The sequence below is a fragment of the Myotis nattereri genome (genome assembly GCF_964212035.1).
Source record: "Myotis nattereri genome assembly, chromosome: 11".
Lineage (NCBI taxonomy): Eukaryota > Metazoa > Chordata > Mammalia > Chiroptera > Vespertilionidae > Myotis > Myotis nattereri.
The window spans coordinates 21,606,395-21,630,334 of NC_138086.1; the positions used below are offsets into that span (position 1 = coordinate 21,606,395).

The following is a 23,940-nucleotide window of genomic DNA, read 5'->3' on the forward strand; positions in this document are numbered from 1 at the left end:
CAAAAAAATGAGTTCGCGTGTCACCTCTGACACATGTGTCATAGGTTCGCCATCACTGGACCTCCACAAAGACAGTAATACTGCTGTGGAAGACCAAGTGAGGAGAAAACCCGATATATTTATTTACAGTTCCCAGGCAGAAAGTTCCTTAATGGCATTAGTGGCTGAAAAATGTCCCTGGCACTTTTTTTAGGGTAGTCCCTAAGAATTGAATAAGATTTTAGTTAGAAAAGTCTTTGAAGGAAGAATGATTCTGTGTCCTCCTTTGGAAGTGGGAAGAAGAAAGTACTTCTGTATCCCAGAGTAGAATAGCATAGGAGTCCTGGCTGATGTGGCTCAGTGGGTTGAGCGTTGTTCCGTTATTCCGTGCACCAAGAGGTCACGGTTAGATTCCCACAGGTTAGATTCCCTCATTGCGGTTAGATTCCCGCATTGCGCATTGTGGGGCCCCACCCCATGTAGGGGGCTTGCAGGAGGCAGCCATCGATGTTTTTTTCTCCCTCTCTCTCCCTCCCTGCCTCTCTCTAAAATCAGTAAAAACAGTTGTGGCCAATATTTGTCAGTGGTTAGTGCTCGGCCCACACATTTAAGGATCCAGGTTCAATTCTTAGTCAAGGGCAGGGTACCTGGGCTGCCAGAGGAAACTGGTGTATCTCTATCATCAATGTGTCTCTATCATATCGATGTTTCTTTTTTTTTCCTCTCTCTTTCTGTCTTCCCTCCCTCCCTCCCCCGTGCCTCACTCTCTCTAAAAGTCAATAGACAAAATATCTTCAGGTGAGAACTAACAAATAAATAACTAAAAACATATTTTTAAAAAAGAATAACATAGGAAATATAAACAGCCATTGTGGCTTCTAAGAATCATTTATTTAAAAAAACAAAGAAATATCAAATGCTAAGTTATAGCCTGCTTTTTCTATAGGTCTAGGGGCTTCCCTGAACTAACCCAAATAGAGACAGAGATGATCTTGGTGAGAACCTATAGGATAAAGGGCATCTCATAGCCACATATGTTTAGGGTGAAAAGGAGTATAGATAGAATGAAGGCAAACCTGCTTTAACCAGAATCCTGCTTGCTTTTCTCTGTTCCTCACCTGAGTCCTAACCCACCTTAAATGAAAGGGAAGATGTCTAGCTATGTGACATTCTTTTGAAGTGCAGATGCTATTATTCCCTGTAGAACTGCTAAGACTGCTGCTCTGTGTGGGTTTGATAAGAGACTTTGTTATGCCTTCTAATGTAATGGTCTTGCCCTGTGTGGGTGAGGAGAACAGACTGCTTTATAGTTCTGAACTCCTCCCCAGCCTCACCTTTCGAAGGACCTTCTGAGTCTCGCTCTAGTCAAGCAGACCTGTTCAGCCATGCAGTGAAGTTGAACCACACTCACTACTACTGATTCCTGGAAGCTGCCTCTTCAGTAGCTTTGGGTTGTGTGAATCAGTTGTGTTGATTTTATGTTGTTGGCTACATTTGTGATAAGAGAAAATTCTGGTCTAATCCTAAAAGCCAGTGGTTCCCCAAAGCAGGCCATCCCCAGTTTGTGACTGCCCACATGTGCTGAACTCAGACTTGGCAGTTGGAATTATTACCTTCTCCAAGCAGTTTTTTTATATCAAATGAGACCATTGAGCTGTGCCTCATCCCAGCAATTTTAAGTGAAAATTGATTATTTCGTTTTTCCTTTGGGTATCCAAAGAATGACTCATATTGGATATGATCCAAATAATTCTGATGCTCCTCCGTCTGCTAACATTTTCACCCATAGTGCTGCAGCATTTACCCTGGGACTGGAACTATAGAAGCTCTCTTTTCATTATTCTTTCAGATTGTGTCCTGTTACCAACATTTGTCACTTCTGTGATGACAAGCTTAAGGAGTCTACCAGCAGACCAAGGGTACTATCAGGGAGAGTTTATTAACAGGAAGCACCAGAACAAGGTGCTGTTTGAAACAGATACCACTGGGGAGCAATGCACCTCAGGTTCCCAAATAGGGCTTAAGTAAAAATCCTACTAGCAGATGACTCTTCTAAGGGCAATTTGGATATTGTTCAGGCCCGAGACAGAAATTTTTCAGCATCTTCTCGGATGGAACTAGAGGGGATGGAGGACCATTACTAGAATGTGTGGAATTTGATGGAGTACAATACCCAGTGAGAGATGGCTGGGGCAGTGCGGATATGAAAGCAGTGTCCGGTAGGACAGTGGTTTTCAAGTTAAAGATCATGACCCATGCATAGCAGAAGTTTAAATTCCAGGTCACTGGGACAGAGCTCACAGAAACCTTGTGCCCTGAAGACCTCCCCTTTTTTTCTGGACCCTACCCCATCCCAACTCTAAAGGGGCTACTCAGGCACTGGTATTACTTTATTTCATTTATGTTCTCCCTTTTTTAGTTGCAGTAAATGGGTCTTTGATCTCTCAGGATGGAGTTTCATGGTAGGTTCAATTTAAAGATTTTCACAGGTGCCTTTCTTTTCGTTGAGATGCAGATGGAATTACCTTTGGCTGGGAAAGGACTCTGGATGAGTTCCTTTATTAGTTTTTTTAACACAGTTATTTCTTCCTTTTCCCTCCCTAACATACCTTAATATAAGAAGTCATACAACTTTTAAATTGCCCATTGGTTTTCCCTCACTCTACTCCTCTGTAGCCTAGAACCCCTATGCTGCTATACTCCAGGACCACACGGGTGTGCTTACACAGGGTTGAAGAGCTCTTTGAGTGATATTCACCTTCCACCCAGCCTTGCTATCCACTGTTCATAATCCTCAGGGACCAGATCCTGTTATTTTCTCTTCCTATTTTAGCAAAAATAATGAAAAATAAGAATTATACTGGCACTTGGCCACCTCAGAAGTACTCTTCTGTCTAAGATCTTATGGCAGATTCATGCAGCTATCCTTCATTCCTAAAAGCCAGGTGGGGGGTAAAAACAGATAACTGAAGTTCTTAGTTAATCAACAAAATTAATGGCAGTCATCTGCTTCAACTATTGTCCCATCAGCCTCTTACCAGAGCTGCTAAGAAAGTTCAGCCTTTTTTTTTTAATGGCCGACACTTTCTCTAAAGTTGCCACAAGAAAAAAGGAGGCATAGCATTTGTTTGTTTAGGGGGTTGTTTTTATTTTTATTTTTGGCCCTGATTATAAAAATCATCTATAATCCCACTATAGAGAATAGCATTTTGAGTTTTCAAAATATGGCCTCCCCTCACCCCCATTCATAAAAAATTTTAACCTAATTAGGATCATGTTGGTACTCATTTTGAAAATATTTTGTTGTTGTTTTTGTTAATCCTCACTGGAGGCTATTTTTCCATTGATTTTTGGATAGAATGGAAGGGAGGGGAGAGACAGAGAAATATTGATGTGAGAGAGACACATTGATTGGTTGCCTCCTACACCAGCACCGACCAGGGCCAGAGATGAGCCTGCAACCAAGGTACATGCCCTTGATCAGAATTGAACCTGGGACCCTTCAGTCTGCAGGCCGACGCTCTATCCACTGAGCCAAATGAGCTAGGGCAAAATCTTTCCTTTTTTGGTGGTTGATGTTTATTTTACTTGTTTTTAAATTATCTTTCAATTACAGTTGATATACAGTATTATATTAATTTGAGGTATACACCCCAGTGATTAGACTTTATGTAACACTAGAGGCCCAGCACAGGATTAAATCGTGCAGGTAGGGTCCCTAGGCCTAGCCTCCTGCATTCAGGGTCATCTTCTGCCTGTTCGCCAGTCCCCAGGCCAAAAGCCGCCTCCGCCGCCCACTGGGCTGTCAGGCCTTTGGGATCACCAGCTCATCCCCAGCTGTCCTGGGGCTCAGGCCTGCGGGAAAGCGGGCACCTGGAGACTTTACCCCCATGCGCGTGCGCTGGCCTGGCCGCTGATGGAATGCACTGCCTGCTGGGGACTGCTCATGCGAGTGCTGCTGCCGCCGCTGCCACTGCTGCTGGGGCTTGAGGCGCTGACAGAGGCTGTGGGGCACACCCATGACCTACCCGTCCCAGCATGACGCCTCTTGGCCTATTATTATGATACTAAGTGATCATCCTGATAAATCTCCTCCTCCTCCTCCTCCTATTTCTCTCCCTCTTCCTCCTCCTCCTCCTCTTTTTCCCTTTAACATTTCATGTAATACTGGTTTTGTAGTGGTGAACTCTTAGCTGGATACTCTAAATGCTGCACCACCACCAAACTGTGATCTTAGGCAAGCAAATTAACTACCTTGAGCCTTAACTGTAAAATTAGGATGATAGTTCCATGCTCATAAGATAATTGTGAACATTAAACAAAATGATTCCTGTAAAGTGCTTAGCATAGTGCTGGGCACATAGACACAGGTAAACATGACATTATTATCAGCTGTCAGTACAAATTTCTTCTCCATCGTTCTCCCAAATGAGTAAGTTGAACAGGGCACACAGCACTGTTGCAAACCCTGCTTTCCTGTCTTTAGGACAGATGCAAATACTTTATGCAAGTGAAGCGTTTGTGCTCAGAGGTGAGTACTATAAAAATGGGAATAGATCAGAAGCCCTTTCTGTAACCTTGAATGAAAGAACCTTGACTGAAGGTGACATTGTTTTTGTTTTGTTTGTTTTTAAATATATTTTTATTGATTTCAGAGAGGAAGGGAGAGGGAAAGAGAGAGAGAGAAACATCAATGATGAGAGCATCATTGGTCGGCTGCCTCTTGCACACACCCTACTGGGGATCGGCCCGCAACCTGGGCATGTGCCTTGATTGGAATTGAACCCGGGACCCCTCAGTCCGCAGGCCGACGTTCTGTCCACTGCGCCAAACCAGCTAGGGCAGAAGGTGACATTGTTTAATGGCTCCTGGATTTGATTATATCACACTTCTTGGGCAAGGACTGCTGTTCCCTTCCAGCACATAGTTTGCAGTAGTTAGTATAGCCTTTGTTACTATTAATGGCATAATCTCTCTACAGATCTTACAACTGCATTGTATTTTAACTTCCATCATGACAGGTGACTTTCTTCATTTTCCCCTTATCACCGCCACCATCATCCATTATTACTTACTACATGTTTTCCTCTTCTAGTTCCTCTTTAAAATTAAGAGATGATATGCCAGTCCTCATCTTGATACACTGTAAAATACACCTCTCATTCTTTCTTTTTCTGTGTTCTTCATTCTCTGGACACATTAGTATATGGACTTGTTTCCAGAAGGGCCAGTGGAAATGTAAATGTTAAATTAAATTTAGGAAATATGTCAATGTTGCTCCCCAAAAGGGTACATTAAATCACTTTATGCCTCAGTATTTTGATTAAAGTTTAAATAAAGATTTTTTGTAAGTGCATTTTCAGTCATTGTAAGCATAATAATAGCTTTAAAAGATGGTGTACTCTTTGATACTATGTTGCTATTTGTACCTTTAATCCAAAAACAAACAAACGATGAGTTCAGTGCCTCCAGGATTCGAGGCAGGCAGGCCCCTAAATATCAGTATTTTGTGTGAGCAGTGAGTCTCAGGCTGCAGGTCTGGGTTTTTGGACCACCCTCTGTAAGTTAAGTGCCCTCTTTTCTACTGATAGGGAGGCCTTACGGGAAGCTAAGACTCTAGGATGATGTCACCCATGCTGAGGCCTTGCCCGGTCCGTAAGAAAAGGCAAATGAAGATTCCTCCGTCTTACAACTGATTCCCCTTTGGAATCATACGTCTTTTTATTTATTTATTTTGGAGAGAGAGAGAGAGAAACATCGATCGGCTGCCTCCCACACTTGCCCTGACAGGGAATCAAATCTGCAACCTGGGCATGTGCCCTGACTGGAATCTAACCCACCACCTTTTGGTGTACGGGCCAATGCTCCAACCAGCTGAGCCACACTGGCCAGGCAGGAAACACGCCTTCTTTGCAGACAGGGTTTTCCCACTTAAGTCAGCTAACTGTTCTCTTAAGATGAATAGTTTTCATTCTGGGAAACATATTGGTGGATGTCATACCAGGAAATAACTTCAATTTCGCTCTATTTTTGCCTTTTGACTATAAGTGTTGTACATAATTATTTTTCTATTATCATCTCTTTCCATTCTTTTCCTTTTTTTTCTACTTCCAATACTACTACCACCACTAAGCAAGCTCTCTCGGCATTATTTCAGTAAGGTGAGTGGGACAGAGCTTATGAGCCCTGTCTTTAGAAGTCAGTGTCATGATAAATCTTACAGGGGCAAATAAATGGCATCAAAACCCAAGATCTAAAGGTGTGCTGTCCAGTATGGTAGCTACTTATTATGTGTGGTTGTTTACATTTAAAAGCAGGTTAATTAAAATTCAGTTACATTAGCCACATTTCAAGTGCTCAGTAACCATGGCCTGAGGTACGGAATTTTTAAAAAAATTTTAACTTATTCACGTTTACACTTAAATAGGCACATGTAGCTGGCTAGTGGGCACTGAAAAGGATACAGAACATCTCCATCATTGCAGAAGGTTCTATTGGACAGGCTGAGCTAAAGGCTGCAGCACAAACACTGCTGCCTCCTGGCAAGCTGTGCCCCTTCTGCACAGGAGAGGACAGCACACACGCTTCCTGAGCCTTGCTTCCCTGTCACCTCAGGTCATGGACAGCATGGCTTTGCTTTAAAAACAAAACAAGAAAAAACCTACCACGTGACTGCAATAATCCGAAGCCAGTAAATAGCTGAGCAGCAGGGCTGCAAGAAGCACTGCCCTGTTTGTGCACTAGAGTCGCCAGCAGAAGAACCTGTGGCAGGAGGCAGTGGCGATGCCTACACCCACTTCCCCGGCCACTTGCACATTTCAGCTTAGATGCCTCACAAGTACAGGTTTCTCTTCCTGGTTACAGGCATATTCAAGCACGCACTCTAATGGATTTATAGTGACCCCCCCACCCCCACCCCAAATGTCAAACATCCAGAGCCTGGTGGGTCACAAGGCTGAAGGAAGCCATTGGTATTGGGTGAATTCCAGACTTCACGATGAAGCATGCTGCTTATAAGGAATGGTGACATGGAGATGGGCGATGGGGCTCTCAATTCTAGAATATCCAAAGGGGGTTTACAGTTCTGTGCCCCCTAGGTGTTACTCACCCAGCCCTTTCGTAGCACTGAAGTTTGTCCTCCTTGCCTACTGCCTTCATAATGATCTCCTGAAGTCCAAAATGCCTACCAGAGTAGCTCTTGGAGGGAAGCGGCAGTTTTTCTGACTCCCCAGTCTCCCCGTCGAGGGAGATATGTTGATGTCACTAATTTTGGGGACAGCAGATACGTCCTACTCTCGTTACTGCCTGGGTCATCATGAGCATGCAGTAACTGTTATGCCACTGTTAGTATTTCAACACCACTGATGGGAAGGGAATCAGTCTTCAGAGGATTTGCTTTTAGCACTTCTGGAACACATTCTTAGGCTCTGGTCCACTGGGCCTCCATTGGAGGGAGCAGGTAGTGACTCTCACACTGAGAACCCCTCTTCAGAAAGCCTTCTTCCTTCACTGGTGGAAGCATTGTCCCTCAGGCATGCTGGGGAGACAGAGCAGATTCAATTCTCCGAATTATCAGGCCTTTCCTGGCACTCATCAGACATCGCCCCAGCTGGAGGGGTTTCCAGTTGTCAGGGTTCTTGGGTGCCTTTGTCTCCTGCAAAGATGCTGCCCTGTGGATACCCTCAGAAGGAGCAGGCCTCTGGAAAGTGTTATGGGTTTAGGGTCATCTCTCTCCTTGCCCAGTCTGCAAGTCCAGAGGGGAGGTGTCCCCTCCCTCTACCATTAAGAACGGGGTGGCCTCGGGCATTCGTGATATGTGCACCAGGAATTGCTCACCTAGGCTCTGCTATTTGAAGACTTAAAGACTAGAAAAGAAGAGGGCCTTTTACAATGAAATGTTTGGCCACTGTTCATTGGTCTCTATTCTTAGGACTCATCTGAGCCATGGCCATGGCCCTCAGATGAAGCTTCTAGATGCTATCCATGTTAAAAGCTGACTGCTTCCAGAGTTGGCTCCTTGAAGCCCAGTGGGAATTAGCAGGTTATCAAGCCACAGTGGCCTACCTTGATCTGCTCCTTGGTCTGACTGTGCCAGGTATTCTCAGCTTGAGGAAACTGATGCGCCAGGGACATTCTGGGCAGAGATTCCCAAGAACATGCCTGCCATCTGGCAGATGGACACCACTGACCATGGTCTCCTCCATCCCCAGTGTCCTGAAGGTCAAGTTACATGTTTCGTTATCTCATTCTCCTTCCCTTTAGGTCCCCAGATCTTTCTGAGTCTTTGTATTCGAAAGACAGATTCTGGTCTTAGATGATTCCAGCTCCTTGTAACCAAGACAGAATCTTGGTGCCTCATTGCAGGTAATACTCTGTAAAGGGATTTGTGTGTGTGTGTAGCATACCAAATTCAGAGCCATAATCGAACAAGTTTCATTGCAGTCATTTCTATTCAATACATGGATTGAAAAGTGGGTTCTAATTGAGCATGTAAAACTGGGATCAGTCACTGTTCGCATAAGAACAAGAATTTCTTGACATGAAAAATTCTTCAGAATGAAGTGTTTTAGGTTCTTGGGTAAAGGGGACTTTCCTCTTTTTATTTATGTTTCCACTAGGATTTTGAAGGAATGTCAGTGTACTGTTATTAACTCTGATAGCTTGCACATCACAGCCAGTATGGTTTGGGGCCCTCTGGCTCTCAGGTTACCTATGTAAATACAGGGATTCACTTCCCAGATCTGCCATTTGCTTAATAAAGAGCAAGTGTGCAGAACCCAGCAGCAGCAGCCTGGCAGAGCAGTAATCTGAACAGGATAAACATGCTTCCTTTTTGTGTGATGCTCTCTCCCCATCCTCCTGCCAAGAGCAGGATATCAAATGAAGGGGAGGTTGTGGTTGGAGTCAGTAAAGTGAATGTCTAAGTGGCACCTGCTTCATTCAACAGATCTGCTTTCCCAGGGCCTCCCACTGCACATCTGCTCCTGACAAAGCCTCTTTTCTCCTCCTGTTGGTCAGACCGAGAGCAAAGGCCCAGCAAGAGACATATAGATTTGGCTTTGTCAGCACAATTGCCTGTGACTTTATAATTACACCAAATCTTCATTATTAGCAAGGCTCCAATTTAGAGATTTACAGAGCCTAAATAGGGTTTTTGAAGTTAAATTGATAAAAACATCTTTTCGGTGGTAAAGCTAGCAATTGGACCTGAGAATCATTGAAGGGGTCTATATATGGAAACTGAGACACTGCTCTGAGCGAGACTACAAAGACCCTGCTATCAGATTGGCTCATAGAGAGGCGTCCAGCAATTCTCCTGACTGCCAGCCCAGCCTCTCCTTACTGCTTGAAGCTTTCTAGTGCACAGCCATACTCTATTGTTCTCAAATGCTGATAAAGTTTCTCACCATGGGGGTGGGGGTGGGGTGTTAAAATAAGTGGGGGTGGGGATGGGGTAGAGCAGCAAAGGAAAAAAGCCTGTGATATAAATAAGGGAAATGCCAGGAAAATATATTTTAGGTGAATGTAGAGCATCCAATTTCAGATTGAGTTTCCATCTAAACAAAGGCAGCTCTTGACCATGCTCTGCAGTTTATGTATGACTGAAGCACATGTATGGTGTGGACTTGGCTCACCGGAAAATAGTGGTACATCTGTACAGTGAAATACTGGAAAGCTTTTAGAGCTGTGCACTGGCTCTTTAAATGTAAATTAATTAAAATCAAAGGTTCAGTTCCTCAGTCACACTAGCCACATTGCAGGTGCTCTGTAGCCACCATATTGGTCAGCACACGGGGAACATACATATCTGTCTTCACAGTGAGTTCTAATGGGCAGCATGGCTTCCAAGATTAAATGTCTTGACCGCTTAAGTAGTAAGCCTTGGTGTTTCTATGTCATCCTTGTTGGAGGAGGAAAAGGAAATTTGCTTGAATGTTTTTGGAGCAGCTCCTTTCAGCCATGTTACTTAGACTATAAACTTTATCTTTTTATATTTAAAATATTTTCCTTCAAGAATCTCATGTCCTTTCCCACCCATTTCACAATCTTAGGAATGTCTGCTTTCTGCTGCCCTGCTCCCTGGCCTTGCCTTGCTTAAGCTTTCACAGCCCTACTGTTGGACTAGAAAGTTCTGTTTTTTCTTCTTCCTTTTTTTTTTAATCTTTATTTTTGAAAGTATTACATATGTCCCCTTGTTTCCCCATTGACTCTCCCAGCCCACCCCCGCCCACACCCCAGGCCTGCACCCCCTATGGCCTGTGTCTATGGGTTATGCATATATGCATACAAGGTCATTGGTTGATCTCTTCCCACCTGCCAACCATCCCCTGCCTTCCTTCTGAGGTTTGACTGGCTTATTTCACTTAGCATAATGCTCTCCAGGTCCATCCATGCTGTTGCAAATGGCAAGAGTTCTTTCTTTTTTACACCTGCGTGGTATTTCATTGTATAGATGTATCACTGTTTTTAATCCACTTATATGCTGATGGGCACTTACACTGTTTCTAAATCTTGGCTATTGTAAATTGCGCTACTATGAACATAGGGGTGCATATATTCATTCTGATTGGTGTTTCTGATTTCTTGGGATATATTCCTAGAAATGGGATCTCTGGGTAAAATGGGAGTTCCATTTTTAATTTTTTGAGGAAACTCCATACTGTTCTCCACAGTGGCTGCACCAGTCTGCATTTCCACCAGCAGCGCACGAGGGTTCCTTTTCTCTACATCCTCACCATCACATCTCATTTGTTGATGATAGCTATTCTGACAGGTGTGAGGTGGTACCTCATTGTCGTGGGGTGTTTTGTTTTGTTTAATATATTTTTATTGATTTCAGAGCGGAAGGGAGAGGGGAGAATTCTTTTCTCATTCAACAGTGCTTCTGACTAACAAAAGGGCATGTGAACACTCAGGGCCAGGAGTGTGTGTGTGAATTGTTCATTTTGTGTACAGCGTGGAGTGTGGACAACACTCCTGGGGTGCAACACTGAGCTGGTGGCACAACGTCCACTCTCAGCAACTCTGGGGATCATGGGCAGGACCTTTAATCTTGCTTTTCCATTTGTCTGCCCCTGGTAGCTGCTACATGGCTGCTCTGATGCCTGAGAAAGAACCTAGATGAAACAATACTCCCTCAAGTTTAGGGAGTGTCTTTCATCTCAAGAACTTCAATCATGTAAATAAAATGTTACTTCTTCTCATAGCAGCCCCAAGAGACAGAAGTGGCCTGTTGGTTTTATAAATAGAATTATATTCAACTCTTATATGCCACATACAGATGGTCTGTAATGCAGGTTACTCGTGACACATTTTAAGTCCTTAGACAATTTCTCTGAGCAAGTCAGAGGAAGCCTGGACCATCTCCACCTCCACAGCGGCTGAGCGCTTCAGGAATACAAATTCGTATTCATATAAGCTGAAGGAAGACATAATTAGGAAAGTAGGTCTGCTGCAAGAAAATACGTCACAAATTCCAGTGTAGAGAGAAATGAACCACCCTCCCTTCAGCTCAGGAAGAGCTGACTGTAAGATCTACTTTAAAAGCGCGCCCACAGCGCTCCGTGTGCTGGCGCATTTGCCGGAGGATTTGTGAAACTTCCCGGGTGGATGTCACTCTTGCCGTTGCTTTTTCCAAGTTCTGTGTTGTTGTCAGGCGTCTGTAGAGCAGGTTGTGCCCATCGCGAGTGGGTGTTGACTGAGGCTTCCTTCTTTTTAGAGACAGAATGAAGCAGCTGGAGGTGGGGTAACTGAGAGGCTGCCCCTCCGGGTGCTACACCCTGCGGGTCACCAATGGTCTCAGTAACCATTAATGATTTCGTATAGATCCATTATATCGGTAAGAGTGATAAAGTGGTGATTCTCTGGTGTTACTCCTTATGCCTTTTTTAGCTAGAATTCTCCCGAGGGTGGAGCAACTCTGCCTTCATGGATCCCAACCTAGGGTGACCCGAGGCCAAGAAGGGTTATCTAGCAGGCCTAGATAGGGCCACCTATCAGACCCAGAAGGGCCACCGTGTGCAGAGGGCAGCCCAGTAAGTTAGAGGAGGGATTAATGACACGGACCCAGAGGCATGGGTTCAGGGCTCTGTTATGTCAGGCTGCCCAGTTGATTCTACATCCTGATTGTGAGACCCTTCTTTCCTCTTCATACCTAGTCCTTTCTGTTCTCACCTGAATTCCTGTGGCATCCCTCTGACTGACTGACTACCACAAGTCTTGTCACCTTTATTTAAATCCATGCACCGCTTTGCAGGCACGGTGACATAGTTCTTTGGACTAGTTTCAGTGATGTCAGATGTGTAAGTTCTGGGGACCTAATACGCAGCATGGACACTGGTTAAAAACTGTGCTCTGTACTTGAAACTTGCTAAAAGGGTCGCTCTTCATTGTTCTCACCACACACAAAGAAGGAGAAATAGAAATGCTAACTATGTGAGGTGATGAATATGTTAATTAGCTTGGATGTACTGATCATTTCACAATATATACATATATCAAAACAAGTTTCACCCAATTCCTGTCTGTCAGTTATGCTTTAATAAAGCTGGGAAAGCTCTGGGAAATAAATAAAAAAAAGAACTTGTCCCCATTAACAATGCGCTTATACTAAATACAGCTCAGATAGGAAAGCAAGATAAATACCTAAACAGAATGCAGTTTTTTGAGATCCATTTCTTTCTCTGTGAAGACCAAACCCTGGAACTGTCCGTTTATTTCCACCTTCCAGTCAGCTGTCTGCAGGGTCTCGCTGCCTAAGCAAGCTGAATTCTGCCCTAAGTACTCATAGAAAGTTTGGTGCACTTTTTCTAAACGGTACTCTACAGGTTGTGCTGTGTGAAGGGGTAGAAAATCAGAACATCTCTGGAAGTTTCTTTGCCTCAGTCTAACCCTGTTTAGAAGAGGCAAGGGCTAGATGGTGGGCACTGGAGGTGAGGTGGGGGGTGTTTCTTGTACTAGTCTCTCCTTTTGTGCCTATTTGAAATTCTCTACAATAAAAAAATTTGAAAATAATAACAGAAAATGAATCTCTGCTCCTAACTCTGGATAATTCCCGGTATTCTTTTCTATACCTGACTGTTGTAAACTCGGATGGCTTGGTGACTTTCTCCTGAGGTTTCTGTGATTTTGGCTCCACTTTCTGTTTAAAAATATCCAAACCTCACATATTGCCCATACCCTGTCCACTGGTACATAGACTTGGGAGCCCTTGAGTGTTGTCCTCACCCTTCTTCCCAATGGTTTCTCCTGGGAATTGACTAAGCACCTCCTGCCCTTCTCTGTAGTCGGATCAGATGTCCCTCCGAGCACATGCATGTTCCACCAGCCTTCGGTGAACGTTCCTCTCTCCTGCCACTCCAGGTTCTCGCCCTCGTGGTCGGGTCCTCAGCAGGCCTTGGGGTCAGCTGCGTCAGCCCCACATTAGGAGCTCAGTCCGCAGGATAAGGAACCACAGTGGTTCTGAACACCAAAGCCCCCAACCTCGATTCCGTTAGTGTTCCTAGGCATGTGATAATTTCAAGAGGAAATAATTTCTATCTCCAAAATATGTTTGTAATAAACTAAATTCGTTTTTAACATTTGGCTCATGGGGTGGGGGCAAGAGGAGTTTGCTGGTGGCCTGCAAAATCAGGCAAAGGATACAGTGACACTGTCCTACCCAGACAAAGTCACTGCTACAGAAGTTATGCCAGAAAGTAGTTTTTCCCAGTGAGGCTTCCTATTGTCTAGCAAATGCAGAGAAAACCGTGGATGCTGAGAAGAGCTTGTTGACCAAGGCACCTGTGAGGCTGCTGTTGGCTTCATGAGGATATGCAGTACTTGCCAGGTGTAATACATATTTTAATCCATAAATCCCTTAAATGCACCCAGAAGCGATAGACTTAGGAAACACGGAAAAGGAAGATTAAATGTCCCAGAAGCAGCTAATATAACAGAAACAGAACCACTGGGAGAGCAATGCTTTCTCTGTTTCCCCTGGTCTTACCATCCTGAGGGTTACCTGGATCTCCTTTTCATTCGATACGGACATTCTTTTCATGACCTTTTTCTTGCCCTGTGTCTGTCCTCTCTCCATCTGGTTCTTGTTTGTTACTCTCAGCCTCTTCACCTGCCGCCTGCCTCCTGGACTACTTCTTTACCTGATGTTCTCCCATTCCTGTACCAGCACGTACCATGCCTGTGTTTTCCTGTAACAGTGGTTGCCCTTAGATGTCAGTCACTGATGTGAAATTTTTTCAAGCCTGCAAATAAACTTTTTTATTTATTTATTTTTAATATTTTTTACTGATCTTAGAGAGGAAGGGAGAGGAGGGAGAGAGAGAGAAATATCAATGATGGGAGAGAATCATTGATTGGCTGCTTCCTGCACGCTCCCTACTGGGGATCAAGCCCACAACCCAGGCATGTGCCCTTGGCCGGAATCAAACCTGGGACCCTTCAGTCCACAGGCCGACACTCTATCCATTGAGCCAAACCAGCTAGGGCACAAATAAACTTTTTAAAAGGACTTCCCTCTTGCCTGCCACCCCTAGAGACACCTGTTGATGCCCTTGATGGCTCTTTAAAAATTCCAGAAGTTACTTAGGTAACACATGGTTTCATTTCTTATTTATTTCCATTCTTTCCGGTCACACAGTCTTCTGGCTCCCCATTTAAGCCAATGTGTACCTGAGACATATACTTAGCTTTCATGTCCATAGACCACAGAAGGCATTCCATTGGAAATTTTAAAGCCTTTGGATTTTAAGAATTACTTCTCTTCTACCAACTGGTGTGTTTCGTTGATAATTTATTTGTTTAGCTCTCTAATTTTTCTCTCACAACCATCAATATTTTTCTTCTAACTAAAGATACTTCCATGACCAACTTGGAAGGCCTTTGGGCTGGAAGATTCAGTTACAGCAAACAACAATTCCCAAAGGCTTCCCGGATTGTGAGGGCAAATGAAAGGCCCATTCTTCCTCGGGCCGTCTGTCCTGCTCTATCTTGTCGGGGGCGGAGGAGGGGGCAGTCTGTGGTTCCGGGTGACCCTGACCAGGCCTGCAGCTCTGTGCTCTGCTGGGCTTGAGCCTGTTATGAGTTTCTGAAGGGCTTTAGAAATTTATCAGAGTGACGGCATCGTCATACTGGCCCTGATCATATATTTCATATCCTTAACATTGATTAGTGATTTAGTCCGGATTACTTATTCACCAGGGCACTGGATCGCCAGCTACCTCATGTGTCCTGGTGCCGTGTCAGTGCCAGTTCTGGCCATCACTGCATTTCAGAGAGGATGCTGCCTGCCAGTCCATCTGCCCTGATTTCATGCCTTTTATCTCTAATCTTTACATCTTTGAAGGCCTCGGGGAGTGATGTGCTTCCTGGCAGGAGCACGTTGCTGCTGAAAGGAGATCTGTGGGTCTCTGCTTTTCTTTCTGCTTCCTGAGAACTTCAGTCTAACGTCTGTGCCCCCAGCCAGACTTCCTCAAACCCCTTACTCCAAGTCATCTTTGAAAAGCAACTGACATTTACTAGGTACCTACTGGATGCCAGGCACTGTCCCGGACTTTAGGTCGGCACATCCAGTTCCCAGCAAGCCTGTGAAATAAGTATTTACTGTTTTACATATGAGGAAAGTGAGGCTCAGAGCCTGCCCGTGGCCAGGCCAGGATGCACATGGAGGTCTTTCTGACGGGGAAGCCTTTAATGGCAATAGAAGAGCCTATTTTACCTCCCACAAAATGCACCTGGACAACCGAACCGCATTTGGCTGCAGGAGCTGAAGAATACTGTGGAGAAATCCCACTTCATTCAGGAGCATCTGTTATGTTCAAGTTGCTCAGTATTCAAAGATAGTATCTCGCCAACAACCTTAAGTAAGCAGATTTATACAGAAAATAAACAGTAACTACTTGGAAACTGGTTAGCACAGAGCTGATGCCAAATGGATGGTGAAGGCATTGACATCACAGGAAAGAGGGAGCCCAGTGGGCTGTTATGTCTGAGGTAAACCCAGGAAAAAAGTGGGACTTGTTAGAGCAGGACTTCCATTGGCGCGGGATGACTCTGGGCTGAGGGACCTGTCTGCGCAAACACGTGGTAGTGAGGGTACACTGAGGCGACAGATATGGTTGTAATGAAGGGATATGCAGGGTATTTGTGGGAAAGGCGGTGTAATCCCTCAACTGTTAGCTGTTTGGACTTTATTTTTCCCTTAGTGGAGAGCCACCAAAAGTATGTGTGTGTGTAAGTGTGTGTGTGCCATTATACAGCAGGGAAGCGATGAAGCGCATTACCTCGGGAGGGGGCAGGAATAGAGTAGTCACTTCATGAGTGTGCAAGGCTGTGACTCTAAAAGTTACTCCTCGGTGCCCGTGGTGCACTGCACACTCCCCGGCGGTGCCACCAGCAGAGACAGACCACACAAAACCCTTGGCCTCCTGTTGGCAGATTACAGAGCAACGCCACTTACCGTGAGTAAATGGTCTGAATTTTCAGAACATGACCCCGTATTCATGACCTCGTGTGGGAATTTTAGGCCATCTCTCTGGCCGCTGTGCAGAGGGTAGACTGCAGTGGAGCAAGAGCTGAAGCAGGATGACAAGGAAGATGAGCGTAGCCCAGGCAGGAGGCGGCAGGAGTGGGCCTAGGGTGGCAGCAAAGGGGTTGGATTCTTGTCTGTATTTGAAGGAAGTGGACAGGATTTGCTGATGACTCGCCTTCAAGGTTTTTGGCCAGAGCACCTGGAAAGATGTCATTGCCACTTGCTGAGGTAGGAGAAGAGTGAGGGGAGTATGTTTGACCACTTGGGCTCAACAGTGATACCCAATTGGTAGAAAACTAGAGCAGGTCTCATCGTCTTTTACAGGGAAATGCGATCCCCGAGCCAGCAGTTCCTCCAGGGATTTTGTTCTGACTGCTGTTTGACAAGGAAATCCTTGTGCTGGGTGGGACTTGAAGTTCCTGAGTCACCTTTGGCCTCTTGTTCCATTTGGCCAGTTGTATAAACCTTACCTAGAAGCCTGAGAGGAGAGGCAGCATCGAGCCCCTGCTGGCCCCAGTGCGCCACGCTTGGGCATTCCGTCGCATGGAGAGACTCCCAAGAGAAATAACCACTCGGTCTCTCTCGGTCTATGTGTTTTTGCTTTAAACCTTTTATCTGTTTACTTTTGCATTTAAAGAAAAAGAAAGGGGACTGGATTTACTAAACTGAGTGAACTAAGGTTTCTTACAGCTTTGAAGATTCGGGTACTAGAGATTGGGAGGCTTGAAGTACAAGCCTTTGTGTAGGTCCATGGGTCTGCCAGAGGAGCTCGCCTGTCATCCGTGAGAGGGCAGAACGCCTGCCTGCCTGCTTCTGCAGGGTCCCAGCAGAAACCAGATGATGTGCAGTGGGTGTCGGAAAGCTTTGAAAAGTGCTCTACAAATGTCAAGAGTCTTATTACTCAGATTGTACAGAGTCTCTCTGAAAAACAAAAGGAAGGACTTCAAGCCCTTAAAGTAGAATGTGAAGGGTTTCCTGTTGCTTGGTTAATTGAAATGACCCAGAATGCAAGCTCAGATTAACACACGCTTTCTAGATTAGGGCTAATCAGGGCCAGACTGAGCAGATGCCGGGACAACCCCAGCCGGATGACTGTACCTCAGCATTTAATCATCTCTTCCAAGGGCAGCCGGCGATTTAGTACCTGCTGGGTTTCCAAGCTTCCAGTCCCCTCCCCCTCCCTCGCCGTGGACATAAAGGCTGCTAGGTCAGAGACACAGACGATTTAATCTAATCCGTGTCGCAGTGGCTTTGGGGAGGGGAGTGTGAGGGAGGAGAGAGACTGATTCTAAAATCCCCACAGTGAGGTGGTAATGCATTTATTTAAGGTAGCGATGGACTGAAACTGCCTGTAGAAGATAATGGAATTGGGATTTCAAGACATTTGAGGTTATGAAATTACCTTATATATGGCATTTCTCTCTCTGAAAAGCTTTTCAGATATGTAGTTGCCTTTACCAGTTATTCCCTCTCGAGATAGCTCTGTATGCAAGTCATTTCATCACCCAGGTGTAGAGGCCAAATTTATTTCTTCCCTGATTGTGGGGTAAAGTACAGGAGATGAAATCTTTAAAAGTGGTTCTGTTTGGATGGGTGCTGAATAATATGCTGTTTCTGGGCCGGGAGCTCCCATTCTAAAACAGCCTAGTCACCCCAAGACTCATCCAGTTCGATCACTCAGTCGCAAGGACAGACACCTGTGACCCCTCAGAAGGCAGGTTTCATCGTGAGTGTTGGAAACATTTACTGCTCTCCTGCCGATCGCTAGAGACTCACAGATGGAGACTCCATCCCTCCCGCAGGAATTGAGAGGCTCCTTGGAGACAAGATATGCAAACAGCAATAATGAGTAGGACCATTGCCTCCGTGGAGTCCGGTACAGAGTGCTGTGGGAGCCCAGGAGCAGAGGCGCCCGGACGGAGAACTGGCTGTTGAAGGAAGAATAGGAGCCCATTCGCAGAACAAGCAGAGGGTAGCTAGTTGAGGCGGCAGTCACGGTGCTCCTGTGTGGAGGTGTGTGTGGAGATCCATAATCAAGCAGTTCGCCTGGCTGGGTGTAAAGGCTGGTGGATCACCAGGCGGACTGGACCACTGGGGCTGACAGGAAGGGTTCAAATGCCTGCATCGGGATTTGGACTTTATATCCCATGGGCCACTGAAGAATTGTGAAAGAGGACAACAAGATCATGTTGTGTTTAAAAGATCATCTGGGTATAGCAGTACCTGTAATTCTGCGTTAGAACCTTTCTCCGTTTTATTCTAGGGCAAATCTTCCATGATACTCAACCTGTGTTAACATGTTGGACATGGCCCCACATCAGAGGAAACCCAAATATGTCATAAACCAGGGGGGAGGGGGGGAAAAAACAGGGTACAAGAGATTTGACTGACAATTCTGTACGTTCTCCACCCCAGCCCAGACCCTGGTTGCTCACTGTTAGGAGGAACCCCCAGCTCACAGTAGTCACTGTGTTTGTAAAGTGTGTGGCTTAGTCCCCAAGTTTGAAGCTTTTTTAACTGAATCGAGCCTGGCAGCAAGAGCAGTGAAATGAAAGTGATCTTTCCTTCTGGGTGGTTGCTATTTGCCAGTGTGGGTTCTTCAGAGGATCGCACACTGGCCTCACTACTGCATGTTCTGGGTTATTTCATTAACTTCGCCTGTTTTGACCAGAAGAGAAGATGAAAGCAGTGGTCGTGATACATTGGGGTGGATGTGTGGTCATGCCATTTCCCCCTCTGTTCTCTCAAATTTGCTGCATAGCCCTCACCCTGGGTCCCCCATCCTGCCCCAGAGCTCGTTACAACTTGTGGGTTCTCTGTTTCCCGGATCCTGTGGCCACTCCTGAGTTTTCTGTGCATCCTTGAGAGGGTCCCAAGAAGGTGTGCAGGTGGCCCGTTTTGAGGATGTCTTCATTCTGCCCCGTCCTTCATTAACATAGTTACCATTTTTCATGAACTGGCGATAGAATTCTGGACTAAGAACCTTTTCCTCTCCGACATCCGAAGGCATTCTTGGCCCGCTTCTGAGAAGTCCCACAATATTATTTATGTTCCCAGATCTTTGTAGATGGCTCCTTTTTCTTTCTGCCATCTTTGGGAATCTTTGCATCTGTTGTGTTGAGCATCTAGTGGGCATGGTCAGGCTGGAACTCGTGTTTCAGTTACAGGTATTTACTTACATACTGTCTGATAATTTCTTACCTTCTGTTTTTTTCTAGTCTCTCTGGAACTCTGTTATCAGAGATTCACCCTCTTAAGTCTCATATTTTCTCTCCTACTTTCCATCTTTTAATCTTTTCTACTCTCTGGAAGATTTCCTTGACTTTATCTACATATAATTTTTTGGAATGTATATCATCTATTTGATTTTTTTACTTAAAAATTTTCCCATATTCCTTTTTAATAAAAGCATCTCATTTTTATGATACAAACATCTTCTCTCTTTGAAGATACTAGATTTGGGGGCATTGTTTTCTGCTGCTCCCCACATTGTCCCTGCTCTCTCTCTGTTCCTTAAGAGTGAGACGCTGAGAGGCTGATTGTCAGGGTGTGCAGGGCAGAGCTAGGGGCCAGGAGTCCTTGGGGTAAGTATTACAGTGGCAGCCAGGTTTGTCATTGTCTCCTCTCCTCCCCCGTCCACCTACCCACCGGTCCACCTGCCAAACATCACAACAGGTCTTTTCTTGGGCCTCTCCAGGTCATTTCCTCAGTGCGGGTGAACTCCGATGTCCTGTCAACAGCAAGGCTGGTGTGGTGTGGCCTACTGGTCCAGTTGGTTGAATGCAAACTTTCCGCTATTCCCTGTTTTTGCCTCTTCCCCTATTTCTGCAGGAGCTGGGTCCCTGTCCTGAGCCCTCCGTGGACACTGGAGTTGCAGTTTTCACTTCTCTGATGAGGCAGAATCACTTGATATTTGCTTTGAGTCTTCCAACCATATGCTGACCTCCCTCATTTCTATCCTTTGCCCCCTTCACTATAATTTTAGTTTTAGGAGGAAAAGGAGTTTGATGCATGCATTTATTCTGCTTTGTTTAATGGAAATCCTTTTTTTAATGTCATATAAAATGACCAGCTTTCCCTTCTTAGGAAGGACTGCCCTCTTCTGAGATCACATACTTCTTCCTTTCTGCTATGAAGTAATGGAATATGAGGAGGTAGTTAGGGGTCTTTCTTTTTTCTAAGTTGACCCCAAAATGTATTTTAAAATTTTACTGGTCTGTGAAATCCAAAAATCAGAAAACTTATGACCTAGGCTTTTTTTTTCTCTGCTTTTTTTTTTTAAATAAGCTGACTCTAAGTGAAGTGACAGTGGCCAGAGCCAGGATAGGATTGAGGGAAATGTTTTGTCAAGCTGAGAGAAATTTGAACATAGGCAGAAAGAGGGCTGACGAAGTTAGTGTAGCAGAATATCAGACAACGAAGAGAGGCCTTTCCTAGAGGGCGACTAAGGCAGCAGAGGGGTGGGCTTGTGGGAAGGGGTTTAGTCACTTACTCAGGCAGGTGACTGTCCTTAAAGCTCCCGGGCAGGGACAGGGATGGGCTACGCTTCCTAAAGTTGGAGGCAGGGGCGTCATCTCTTGGCTAGTTGGGGAGGCCATGCTCTGAGACATGTTTCCACAATTTCCCCTAACTTTTCTTTCCTGATTATCTGTTTTAAAGAATTAAAATGGGGCAAAGAGGGGGTATAATTGTGTGTGGAAGTGGGTATGCGATTCCCTGAGGAATGGAGCTGGTTGCCCCGTCCAGCCAGCATCTGAAGCTGAGCCTGATCACCAACAGTCTCCCCTTCTCTCCCCAGGCCTGGTCCAGATCCCGGTGAGCATGTACCAGACTGTGGTAACCAGCCTCGCCCAAGGCAACGGGCCGGTGCAGGTGGCCATGGCCCCTGTGACCACCAGGATAGCAGACAGCACAGTCACCATGGACGGCCAGGCTGTGGAAGTGGTGACGTTGGAACAGTGACATGCGGCCAGATCGTGGCATCGTTTTCTAGTCTACTTCAGAATTCTCACACATTGCAGAGGTGCAATCAAATGGAATTAAGTCTCTCGACTTTGGAAGAAAAGTATTGTTAACCCTTTTTTAAAAAAGGAAGAAAGGCAGCGGATTTTGGAATTGCATTTTTTAAAGCACCACTCGATTTTCTGGGATTGGTGGAGGAAGACACTGCGCTGTCAGTTTCACTGTCCCTAAAAAGCCAAATTGTGGCAGGACTTCTTTCTGCAAAAACTTGTGTGTATACTTATGTGTGTGTATGTGCGAATGTGAATATATGTATATGTGTACATATGGATATACACATTTACATATATGTAAAGTATATATGTGTACATATATATATACATATATATATATATATATATATGAAACCCGCATGGAATTATCTGTATGAAATTAAGGTGCGCTGTGGAAGAAAATAATTCACCCAGTTTAGTGGGTGTAGGGTACGTGGCCGGACACAGTCACTGATTTTTGTTCATACCAGGGTCATGCGTTGAGCTACTGACAAACTCAGGTGGAGGTGACCATGGCCTTCACCAAAGCTGCCTCCCAGTGGCCACCCAGAACTCTCCCTGCTGGACTCACCTGAGGAAGGAAGTTCCAGAACTGGGGGGTTCCAGAAATTGTGCTTGCAAGGTCCAGGGGCCCCATGGCCAGGCAGCTGAGACGCTCCTCGGGCTGGCCCAGGTGCTGACCTTGCCACAGGCAGGTCAATGTCCTTCAAGCTCCCAGGGAGGGACAAGGTTTCCTCCACCTCCCATCTCCTCTTCGCAGGAAACCTCTTGATCTCATGACTGTTAAAATACTGCTCTGGGTTTAAGGTCAGTCCTGAAGTGGTCATGTATATGAACTGAAGGTAACAGAAGTATTAAGGGTTTGAGGAGTGTGTGCGCATTGTTTGTGTGGGTGTGTGGAGGGGGAGAGAACGGGAGGGCGAGTGGGAGGGTTGGAAGGGGAAGGAAGGAGGGAGAGAAAAACAGGGTTCACCAGTGGAAGCAGTTTTCTACTTCCTCTCACTCGGTAGCTCTGCAGAGAGGAGGTGGGAGCTGACAGGCACCTGCCGGGAAGGCCGGCCATCACGCCGGGCTGGGGCGTAAGAAGGGAAAAGAAAGGACGGGTGTTTCCTGAGCTCCGGGATCAGGCCCTCAGAAGGGACCTCGCGTCCTGGTGGGCCCAGGCCCCACACAGCTGCCTCCTCACGGTGCCCCTGGGTCTCTAACTCAAGTCGGGTTTCTCAGCTGCAAGCCCTGCGTCGCCAGGGGCTACATTCACCTGACTTTTCGACAGGCCAAATCTCCGCTCCTCAAGTACAGGGACAACTCTTCCCCCTCCTCCCGGGCCCCCCCTGTGTGATAGTGTATTTAATGTGTTTTTTTAACGCAACATTAAAAAATTATTCCTGTCTTGCTCAGCCTTTGAGAAAAGTTTCAGATTCTTGTATTTGCTTGTTTTATATAAAATTATCCAATGTTCTTTGTATGTTTTTTTCTGTACGTAATGGGGGGAGGGAAGGGAAATTTACATATAAACAGTCTAGTTCTATAATTTGTTATTTTTATAATTATTTTTTACCGCCATTGTGAAGCTGTCCAAGGACTTTAAAGTCCATGATCCTTTGTGGTGAAATAACCTCCTACTAGTTTGAGAAATTGCCAAGAAGAAGAAGAAAAGCAAAACCCAAGTAGCAGAGCATGGATTCTGTGTTGTTTTCCATTCTGTCTATTACTGCCTCATTCAATAAATAGTCAAAAATTGGCAACAGGTAGTGGGACTGTTCATCTCTATAGGAGCACTTAGTCTCTAGGAGCCTTGGGGTGGCTTGTTCTGCTTTGTAAAAGGTGCGTGTGGAGCTCTGTAAGGAGCGTGCCAGGATCTCCTGCCCGTTTACGTCACCAGAGCAGCTCCATTAACTCAGTTCTATGAAATGCTGACCTGGGCAGGAGCATCTAGTTTGAAGAATCCTAAAGGCGGTTTGAGAAACTCAATGCTGGAGTCCTTTTTCTAGGGGTTTATTGCATTCCACATTAAACGTCAGGATGGGTGCAGCCCTGGCTGGGTAGTTCAGTTGGTTAGAGCATCATCCCCATACACCAAGGTTGCAGGTTCGATGCCCGGTCAGGGCACGTACAAGAATCAACTAATGAATGCATAAGTAAGTGGAGCAAATCTCGCTTTCAAAAGTTAATAAAACACTTTTTAAAATATATTTTATTGGTTTTCTTACAGAGAGGAAGGGAGAGGGATAGAGAGTTAGAAACATCGATCAGCTGCCTCCTGTACACCCCCTACTGGGTATGTGCCCGCAACCAAGGTACATGCCCTTGACCGGAATCGAACCTGGGACCCTTGAGTCCACAGGCCGACGCTCTATCCACTGAGCCAAACCGAGGCCAATAAAACATTTTTTAAGTCAGGATGGGTGACAGTGCCTG

The 23,940-nt window shown here is 45.5% G+C and overlaps 1 protein-coding gene across 2 annotated transcripts in view; it reads left to right on the forward strand.

The window, feature by feature from the left end:
- Window positions 1-21,469, forward strand: part of NRF1 (nuclear respiratory factor 1) — a gene marked incomplete at both ends in the record, with an annotated part of 81,611 nt that extends 60,142 nt beyond the window's left edge. For both annotated transcript variants that reach the window (XM_081102427.1, XM_081102428.1), the window contains one exon: window positions 21,306-21,469. In XM_081102427.1, the coding sequence (XP_080958553.1) occupies window positions 21,306-21,469 (164 nt within the window). The remainder of the gene's footprint in view (window positions 1-21,305) is intronic.
- Window positions 21,470-23,940: the final 2,471 nt, after the last annotated feature.